General features: G+C 52.9%; 1 protein-coding gene across 1 annotated transcript; it reads right to left on the reverse strand.

Annotated features, from left to right (window-relative positions):
• Positions 1 to 1,051: 1,051 nt before the first annotated feature.
• On the reverse strand, positions 1,052 to 9,574 carry LOC103173072 (butyrophilin subfamily 3 member A2-like). The gene is made up of 6 exons (XM_042344896.1): positions 9,499 to 9,574; positions 5,530 to 5,601; positions 4,427 to 4,705; positions 3,779 to 3,898; positions 2,395 to 2,412; positions 1,052 to 1,518 (listed from the first exon to the last, which is right to left on the reverse strand). The coding sequence occupies exons 2-6, from the start codon at positions 5,597 to 5,599 to the stop codon at positions 1,457 to 1,459; spliced, it is 549 nt and encodes a 182-aa protein (XP_042200830.1). The 5' UTR covers positions 5,600 to 5,601; positions 9,499 to 9,574; the 3' UTR covers positions 1,052 to 1,456.
• Between the last annotated feature and the right edge of the window lie 699 nt (positions 9,575 to 10,273).

Below are 10,273 nucleotides of genomic sequence, written 5' to 3' on the forward strand. Positions count from 1 at the left end.
ACCAGAGGGTTAGTGTTACAGAGGGCGGTTTCAGGACGCACTCCAGAAATTTATTTTTACACAGATTTGTAATCTTATCACATCTCAAAACGTTCACAGGAGTTACTGTAATGCACAGTGTATTGTTCGGCAAATATATATTTTACAGGTAGAGGAAGCAGCCAATTTTCACACAGCAACTGCCTATGAACAGCTTTGAAGCAAATGATCAATTGTTATATGGCCGGGACACAGGGAGAAACTCCCTTCGCTAAATTAGTACAATTAATGTGTGTTTTGCTCAGAGCTAATGTTTCGGGAGGATTTCGGGGCCTTGGAGAGGCTGCGGTTGGGAATTTACAAGAATGATACCAGGGACTTCAATCACTGCGGAGAGACTAGAGAGGCCAGGATTGTCCTCCTGGGAGCAGAGAAGGTTGGGGGGAGATTTAATGGAGGTGTTCACGATGATGAGGGGTTTTTGATGGAGTAGAAAGTGCCTCTGGCCGGTGGGTCAGTAACCACAGGACACAGATTTAAGATAATTGGCAAAAGAACCAGAAGGGAGTCGAGGAGAAAATATAAAACAGTTATGAGGTTAGAGCGGGGGAGTAGGACTCGTTGAATAGCTCCTTCAAAGAGCCAACGCAGACACGATGGGCCGAATGGCCTCCTTCTGTGCTGTTAGATTCTGTGACTCTATTGCAGTTGGACAGGTATAGTGTTGAGTGAGACAGGAAATGCAAAGTGACACTCAGATCTGTTCCTGCTTTAATTTCACATCTGCACAGGAACAAGAGGAGGCCATTCGGTCCCTCGAGTCTGGCTACAACCACAACAACAACAAGCATTTTATACAGCAACAGTATATATATATATATTATATATATAATATATTGCGCAGGATAGCGTCTCAGACGCAGGGCCAGGAGGAGATCCGAGGTGTGACCTGGAGATGGGGGAAGGAGGGGGCGAGGCGGAGGGATTGAGGGAGAGAGAGTGTTGAGAGTTGCAGGGCGCAGCGGATGAAAGCGCGGCCGACAACAGTGGGGCAGAGGGGGGGGGGGGGGGGGTGGGGGGGCGGGGGTCGAGCAGGACGCCGGAGCCAGCGGGTAGCGGAGCGGGGAGTAAGTAGGTCAGAGAGGTCGGGAGGTGCAGATGAAGCGATTTGAAGACAAAAACCCTGAAAAACAGTCAAACCCAGCGAAAAATCAACGTTTTCAGGACGGCCGGGTCGACCGGCAGTGACTTAAGACGGCTTTAAGCTCTCGGTTTACTCTTAATCAGACAAATTACCAGCGTTCCAGAGTTGCTGCCACCGTCAGGAAACCAGGGGGCAGAAATAAGGGCACATTCTCTGCGTGAAACTGTCAGTGAAAGGTTTGGAGACGAGACACGTTATCAGCGTTGTAAGATGTTATCACCCGTCCCTCCTCATCCTCCAGGTAAACTCCGACCTTCCCGGGTCTCAGTGGTTCTAAGCAGAGGTAGTCAGGAGGGGCTGTGTGTTCGGGGGGGCAGTCCTCAGCGGCAATTCTTCTGCAGCGAGAATCACAGGGTTAATTTGACAATAAATCATCGCGATAACAAGGCGCCTGATCGAGTTGTTTGAGACGTCTCAAAGCGCTTCGCAGGATACACTGTGAAGTGAACTGGCCGGGTATTTCGTGGGTGAAACGCAGTGGCCAATTACACACAGATGCGTCCGTCTGTCTGTCTGTCTGTCTGTGTCTGAAGGGATTATTACCCCAGGAAAGCGAAAAGGAATTAGCGCAGCCAATTGACTAACAACCAAGTTCTTACTTGCTGCTGGTTAAGTATAGACGTGCAGAGTAAGGAAACTTGCGGAAGGTTTTGCCCCGTCCTGACTGGGAATCGAACCCTGGTCATCACTTCCCAAAGCCCTGGGCAGTCAGGGATTTTCACCCGAATCGAAGGTTGGGATCAGGTGGGGTGGAGGGCAAAGAGGACGGGGGGGGGTAGGAAGGTAACTGAAGGTGCGAGCGAAGAGGGGGAATCTTGAGCCGGGGGGCTTTGAAAAAGGCGAGGGAGGGGACGAGGGGACCGTGGGATGGAGTTCCAGAAGGTTGGGGCGGAGAGGCTGAAGGCTCGATCACTGATGGTGGGGTGGGCCGGGGGGGGGGGAAGGGGGCCGTGGAGCAGACCAGAGCCCACTGAGTGGAGAGAGCGCACAGGCCAGTGTGGGGTTAGCAAATCGTAGAGGTAGGGATTGAGGGGAAAGTGACTGATATTGGGAGTGAGGCTGAGGGCTGGAGACTGATAGAGACTGAGTGCTGGAGACTGAGGGGTAGAGACTGATAGAGACCGAGAAGAAGTAGAGACTGATAGAGACTGAGGGGTGGAGAATGATACAGAGATGCCGGTAAATCAGGAGACGTTGTACGTGGAACTTACCCAGTTCTTTGTTAAGTTCTGTTGGGCAAAAAAGAAAGTAAAGCGTGTATTAATCACCACGGCTTCTATTTCCAACTCCAACCTCCGTGTAATCATTTGCTGGTTGGTTTGGTGCCGGTTATTTATTATTATTATTATTTATTGAGGCGATTATTAACCCCGGAAAGAGATCCGGCAATCGACTAACAACCGGGTTCTTAATTACCGCTGGTAAACAGAGGCGTGTGTGTGTGTGTGTGTGTCTGTCTGTGTGTGTCTGTGTCTGTGTGGCATAAACTGAGATGTCTTCCTTTTTCCTCGACTGAGGATTGCCATCCACTCCCTATTTCCCGCAACTCTGCCCTCACCCCTTCTCCCTCTTCCCAGAAACCGCGATAGGGCCTCCCTGGTCCTCACCTTCTACCCCACCGGCCTCACCATCCAACAAATAATTCCCTGCCGTTTCCGGCACCTCTAGCGTGATCCACCGCTAAGCATATCTTTCCCTCCCCTTCCCTCTCATTCCGAAGGCACCATTCCCTCCGTGACTCCCCGGTCCATTCCCCCATCACCACCAACAGTGACCCTCCTCCCCCGGCACCTTCCCCACGTCAGTGCACTACCTGCCCTTTCACCTCTTCCTCTACACTGGGGAGACCAAACGCGGATTGGGCGACCGATTTGCCGATCACCTCCGTTCTGTCCGTGAGCACAGCCCTGAGCTTTCGGGTTCTTGCCACTCTCCCTCCCACTCGCGCTCAGACCTCTCCGTCCACGGTCTCCTTCCTGCGCCGTTCCAATGAGCCACAGCGCGAGCTCGAGGAACAGCACCTCACTTATCTGCCAGGGACCTTCCAGCCCTTTCCCCCTCCCCTTCCCTCCACTCTCCCCCTTCTGGGATCATTAGCACATCATCCGGATCCCAGACACACCTTCTACACTCTATGGTCTGCCTTTCTGCTGCAATTCCCCACCCCACCCCCTCCCCACCCATCCCTTTGTTTGGCATCATTAACACCTCTTTAACCCATCATCCCCTGTCCGCTGCCCCATTTTCTCTGTGTCTTCTTTGCCCTGCCTCCCCCCCACTTCTCTGTCAGCCCTTAAAAGCCTCTCCATCCCAACGCGCCCCAGTTCTGACGAAGGGTTACGGACCCAAAACGTTGACTCACTTTCCTTTCCTTTCTCCATAGATGCCGCCCGGGAATCGAACCCGGGTCCTCTGGCTTGCGAGGCGAGTGCTCTAACCGCCACATTAAGGCACTACGCTGCACTTAGTGCTACGTTAGGCGGCTTTGAGTCCAAAATTGGTTCTCGGAATGACTTGTGGTGCGGAGGGGGGAAATCACAGAGTTAGGAATGGGCCTGGAATGGTTGGGGCTCCCGGATTCGGATTGGAACGTACCTTTGGTCTTTTTTTGTTGTTTCCAGATGAAGAACAAAACCCCACCGATCCCGGCCAGGAAAATGAAGAAGAACAACAAACAAAAGACCAGCCCCAGAGAGACACGGGGGAAAAAATAATCTGAAAAGCAAAAGCGATAACGTGGATTAGGTTTGTATTTCCCACCGACCTGAGTTACCCAAATGCACGGGGACACTTCCTCCTCCGGAAAACTAATACTCCTTACGTTTAGCCCGGCGTCTTTCACGTTGGGAGGACGTTCCAAAGCCATTGCACGGGATTTAATAATAATAACAATCCTTGCGTTTGATATAGGGCCTCATCACGTCTTTGAGACGTCTCAAAGCGCTTCGCAGGACACAACGCAAAGTGAATTGACTGTGTATTTTGTGGGTGAAACGCAGCAGGTAATTGAGCACAGCAGCGTCTCACACACAGTCGTGACCACATTATTAGTTACTTGGCTAACAACCAGGTTGCTACTTACCGCTAGACGGAGGCGTGTGTGTGGAACAAGGAAACGCGCCTAAGGTTTCGCCCCGACCGGGAATCGAACCCGGATCCTCTCGCTTGCGAGGCGAGCGCTCTCACCGCTGAGCTACTAACAGGGCTCCGCAAACTGGTCCCCGATATCACACGTCGACTGACCTGCGATCTGGATTTTTCCTTCTGTTTTTTTCTTGGTTAAGCTGTCGATGAACAGGCAGCTGAACATGTTGCCGGAGCTCTCCGTGGCAATGATGGAGGTTTGCATCATGATCAAGCCATTGGCAGAATTTCCTGTTGTGGTCTGTGCCGTCAGTTTGTGCTGTTTCCCATCCTCCCACGAGACCTCGGGCTGAGAACTCCATCCATCGGACTCGCACACAAGCTTGATCCCGTCGCCTTGGTATCCCGCCATGTGAATCCAAGGCTGACTGCCGAGAACTGGGAGTGCACAGGGGGAACAGTTGGGAACAGCAGCGGAAATCATTCAACGACGACTTATAAGAATTTACTCGGCGCAAGAAGAACAAGGACCAATCCAGTTCTCCTGCCACCAACCATCCTGGCAGTCGCTTGACATGTTGTGTCCCAAACTATACACCGCATCCCCCAGGATATTATTTCCCAACAGAAATCTATCTCATTTGTTCTTGAAAGAATCGACTGGTTCTTTTGCAGCTTCACTTAAATCCGCGTCCTATGGCTACCAACCGACCCACCAGAGGAAACAGTTATTCACTCTATCAAAACCCCTCACAACACGTCTCTTTCACAGTCTAAAGCTAGGAATTCAACTCTTCCACTGACAATAATAATAATAATAATAATAATAATAATAATAATAATCCTTGCAATTGATATAGCGCCTGATCACGTCTTCCAGACATCTCAAAGCGCTTCGCAGAATATACTGTAAATATACTGAATTCACTGGATGTTTTGGGGGACGAAATGTTGCCACACAGCCCACGGCACATTGCGCACGGCAGCGTCCCACAAACAGTCACGGGTTGATTGGCCAAATTATTATTATTACTACTTTTGAAGGGATTATCACCGCCGGAAAAGTGATCCGCCAATCGACTAACCCGGGTCCTCTCCCCCGCGAGGCGAGCCCTCTAACCACTGAGCCGCAGGACTCCACCACGATACGAAGGGTGAACCCACCCCATGAGAGGACGCCAGAAGATCAGAAAGAAATGAATGTTTTTAACTCATGCGTTTTTTTTTTAAAAAAATCAAAGGGGTAAAATGTGTTTTCTTACCAGACTGCGAGAGGCAAAGTACACCGCAAAGTATCTGAGCAAAATGTTTCCACGTCATTTCACCAGACATTCCTAAAGGAAATTAGAACTGGTTAGAACACAGCGAAGGTGATTAGAGACGGATATGAGTGAACTTCAAAATCTTTCTGTGACATTTCTGATCGCGCAGTACAACTCACACCAGTCGGGACCGTGACATTTATAATAATAATAATAATAATAATAATAATAATCCTTACGTTTGATACGGCGCCTTATCACGTCTCAAAGCGCTTCACAGAGTGTACTGTAAAGCGAATCAATTGCACGTTTCGTGGGCGAAACGCAGCAGCCGATGGCGCGCAGTGGAGTCCCACGAGCGGTCGTGGATTGAGTGACCAAAATGTTATTTAACGGACCGTTGGCCCAGGACACCAGGAGCGAGAAACTCCCTTCTCTTTCCGAATAGTGTCAGGGGATCCATTGGTTTCCAGATACAAAATGGTTGCAAGTGTCCGTATAAAGTTTCTTTTTTTGTAGAATTATATTCCAACCCTGTTCTTCTTCTTCTTATTATTATAATTCTTATTAAGAATTATTTGAGCAAGAAAGACTGCACGGGCTGGAGCTCTCGTCTGCCGTTGAGATGAGGTGCTGAGGGAGGGCCTGATCGTTTCGGATCACGAGGTTAAATTAGTTTAACGCCGTGGGTTGGGATTACATCTGATAAGAAGTTCTCAGAACTAGAGGGTGTGGTGTGGTTTGATTCCAGGGTTGGGGCGAAACGTTAGGCACTTTACTCCACACACACACACACACACACACACACACACAGTTGTTGGTGGCGTTTCAGACACGCGATGAGGCGCTGCAGCACATAATACTGTTATAAATCAGCCTTTACGTGGCTCAGTGGTTAGAGCACTCGCTTTGCGAGTGAGAGACACGAGTTCAATTCCAGGCAGAGGGCCAAACCTCGGGCAAGTTTCCTTACTCCGCACAGAGCCTAATAATAATCCCTCCAAAACCAAAAACAATAATAAATCGGTCATTTTCAATCCACGACTGTCTGCGGGACATCGCTGTGCGCCATCGGCTGCCGCGTTCGCCCACAACTATACAGTCAGTTCACTTTACAGTGTGTTCTGTGCGGCGCTTTGGGACGTCCTCCCGACGTGAACAGCGCTGTATCAAACGCGAGGATTATTATTATTATTATTATTATTATTATTACAAAATGGTCAAGAGCAGATCTTCAACGACAGTCAATAGGGCGGTGAGGCTGGGAAACGCATTGGCGGAGACTGTGGTCGATGCACAAAGTGGTCAGTGGAGGAAACGGACTCGTTGGGTGGATCCTCAGTGTTTCCGTGTTATTGTGGCTTCCATTGCTGCGCGGAGGGAGGGTCTGTCTCAGTCTGTCTCTGGCTTTTGCGGTTCAGTTCAGAGAGAGTTCCCCACTCCCTCGACACGCTCCCTCCCTCCCTCCCTCCCTCCCTCGCACACTCGGCCTCGCTCGCTCACTCACTCCGAAGCTCACTCACGTACTCTTCCCTCGCTCACACACTCCCTCACTCACTCAGACTCACTCACATACAACGTCCTCCCTCATTCGCACTCCCTCACTCCCTCCCTGCCTCACGTACTCGCTCACCCACTCGCTACCTCACTCACACACTCCCTCCCTCACATACTCGCTCACACGCTCACTCACACTCCCTCCCTCACTCACACCCTTACACACTCGCTCACACACACACTTACGCACTCTCGCGCACACTTCCTCTCACTCCCTCCCTCCCTCCCCCGCTCGCACCCTCACACAAACACACACTCCCTCACTCCCACACTCACTCAAACCCTCCCTCACTCACGCACACACTCGCTCACACACTCACTCAAACACTCCCTCACTCACCCTCCTTCACACACTCATTCCCTCCCACTCACTCCCTCCCTCCCACACTCCCTCCCACACTCACTCCCTCCCTCACACACACTCACTTACTCAATCCTGAGGTTATAGAGTCATTCGCAGTATTTTCAACCATATTGTTCGTACAGTAACATGTCCCCTCCCCACCTCCCCACCCCTTCTCTGTCTCCATCAGTCCCCTTCTCTATCCTCTCTCTCAACAACAACAACAACAACAAGATTCCATTTATAGAGCGCCTTTCACGTCAGGAGGACGTCCCAAGGCGCTGCACAGTTGGGTCATGACCCGAGCAGGGGGGAAATGGTCAGGGTGAGGGGAGGGAAGGGAGGGAGCGAGGAGGAGGAAGAGAGTCGAGAGGGGAGCTGAAGGCACGGTCAAAGAGAAAGGTTTTGAGACCGGCCTTGAAGGAGGAAAGGGAGGAAGCGGCGAAGGCACTGGGGGATGGAGTTCCAGAGCCTGGGGGCTGAGAGGCTGAAGGCCCGACCACCGATGGTAGGGCGGTTGGGGCGGGGGACGTGGAGCAGACCGGAGCCAGAGGAACGGAGGGTACGGGCAGGTAGGTAGGGGGATAGTAGGTTGGAGAGGTAGGAGGGAGCAAGGCCGTGAATGGCCTTGTAGGTGAGGATGAGGATCTTGAAATCAATCCTCTGGGGGATGGGGAGCCAGTGGAGGCGAGCGAGGGTGGGAGTGATGTGGTCGCGAAGCCTGGTGCGGGACAGTACACGAGCTGCAGAGTTCTGAATGACCTGCAGCTTGTGGAGGGAGGGCCGGGAAGGCCGGCGAGGAGAGAGTTCCCATAGTCCAGCCTTGAGGTGACAAAGGCGTGAACCAGGGTTTCAGCAGCGTGAGGGGTGAGGTAGTGCCGTAATCTGGCGATGTTCCGGAGGTGATGGAAGGCGGTGCCAGTTGTGGTGCGGATGTGAGGGAGAAAGGACAGCTCAGGGTCGAACAAAACGCCGAGGTTCCTGACTGGCTTTGAGAGGTGGAGAGTGCAGCCTTGGATGCTGATGGTGTCAGCGCCTGAGGTGCGGAGGCGCTGACGTGAGCCAATCAGGAGGGCCTCGGTTTTTCGCACGTTGAGCTGAAGAAAGTTGTCTCTCGTCCAGGACTCGATGTCGGACAGGCAGCTGTCAGGACATCGGTGGTCGTGGAGTTGAGAGTAGAGGAGGAAAGGTAGAGTTGGGTGTCATCCGCATACATGTGGAAGTTAACCCCATGTTTGCGGATGATGTCACCAAGGGGGAGCATATAGAGGGTGAAGAGGAGGGGACCGAGGACAGAGCCCTGAGGGACACCACATGAGACAGTACGGGGGGTGGAGGAGAAGCCATTCGTCGAGACAAAGTGAAGACGGTGAGAAAGGTACGACCTAAACCACTCAAGGACAGTGCCTTGAAGGTTGAGGTGGGAGGACAAGCGGTGGAGTAGGATAGCGTGGTCGACCGTATCGAATGCTGCCGATAGGTCGAGGAGGACGAGGAGACAGAGGGAGCCCTGGTCACAGATGGTCAGGATATCATTGGTGACCTTGACCAGGGCAGTTTCTCTCCCCCTCTCTGTGCCCCTCTCTCCCCCTCTCTGTGCCCCTCTCTCCCCCTCTCTGCGCCCCTCTGCCCCCTCCCTCTCTGTGCCCCTCTCTGTCTCTCTCCCTTTGGTTTTGGAGGGATTATTATTAGGGCTGTGTGTGTGGGGTAAAGAAACTTGCCCGAGGTTTGGCCCTGACCAGCCCTGAACTCAGGTCTCTCGCTTGCCCTCACCCTAAGCGAGTGCTCTAACCACTGACCCACAGGACTCCTCTGGACAGAATAAAGAAACGACCAGAAAATATTAACCCCAGCAGAGTCGGTGGGGGGGGGAAGGCTGACAGTCTGCAACACAAGCGGAAATAATTCAAGGAGGTTCCCAGAGAGAGACAGAGATCTGACCGTGTGGAGCCATCGGCTTCACACACACACACACAGAGAGAACCTGTCATTGAAACACTGCTCTTAAAAGCATCTATTAGTCTCCTCTCCTCAAGCGAACATATGACCCGAAAGTCCCCGTCTCTTACCTTTCTCTGCAGTCAGGGACGAGTGTTGCAAAGTACAACATAAAATGGTGTTGGATGAAACGAGAAAGAATCTTTCAGTTTCACTTTCATTTTGAAAGGTTTTTTTTACATCAGTATAAGAATAGGATCAAGACGGAGGGAGGGGTGGGGTTGGAGGGTGGGGGGTGGGGGGGGCAACGGGGAGCGGTTGGGATAAGCGGGAGGACGCATCCAGAATCATGGCGGCGGGTAGAGGAGTGGGAGCGGGTGGGGAGGTCGGGGGTGAGCTGGTGGGGGAGATCGGGAGTGAGCGGGTGGGGAGATCGGGAGTGAGCGGGCGGGGGGGAGGTCGGGAGTGAGCGGGTGGGTGGGGGGTCGGGAGTGAGCGGGTGGGGGAGGTCGGGAGTGAGCGGGCGGGGGAGGTCGGGGGTGAGCGGGTGGGGTGGGGGGTCGGAAGTGAGCGGGGGAGGGGGGTCGGGGGTGAGCGGGTGGGGGAGGTCGGGGGTGAGCGGGTGGGGTGGGGGAGGTCGGGGTGAGCGGGTGGGGTGGGGGGTCGGGAGTGAGTGGGCGGGGGAGGTCGGGGGTGAGCGGGAGGTGTCAGGATGTGAAGGGATGTGCAGATGAGTGAGAGGATCTTGAAATGGAGTGGCCAGTCAAATGGAGGCAGCGGGTTGTGGGCTGGGGTGAGGGTGAGGGTGGGGGTGGGGGGGGGGGGGTGAGCAGTCGGAGAAGTAGGGAGCTGCCAGGGTACGAAGGGATATGGAAACGAGCGAGAGGATCTTGAGACCGGCAAAGA

Source organism: Callorhinchus milii, unplaced genomic scaffold (genome assembly GCF_018977255.1).
Source record: "Callorhinchus milii isolate IMCB2004 unplaced genomic scaffold, IMCB_Cmil_1.0 Scaffold30, whole genome shotgun sequence".
Taxonomy (NCBI): domain Eukaryota; kingdom Metazoa; phylum Chordata; class Chondrichthyes; order Chimaeriformes; family Callorhinchidae; genus Callorhinchus; species Callorhinchus milii.

What these genes read in the sequence shown, in the direction of transcription:
- LOC103173072 (XM_042344896.1), bottom strand. Translation starts at nt 5,599, where the DNA reads ATGTCTGGTGAAATGACGTGGAAACATTTTGCTCAGATACTTTGCGGT. An exon ending in ACTTTGCCTCTCGCAGTCTG is followed by an intron (nt 4,706 to 5,529) that starts GTAAGAAAACAC and finishes GTGCACTCCCAG; the next exon opens with TTCTCGGCAGTCAGCCTTGG. An exon ending in AGGAAAAATCCAGATCGCAG is followed by an intron (nt 3,899 to 4,426) that starts GTCAGTCGACGT and finishes TTTGCTTTTCAG; the next exon opens with ATTATTTTTTCCCCCGTGTC.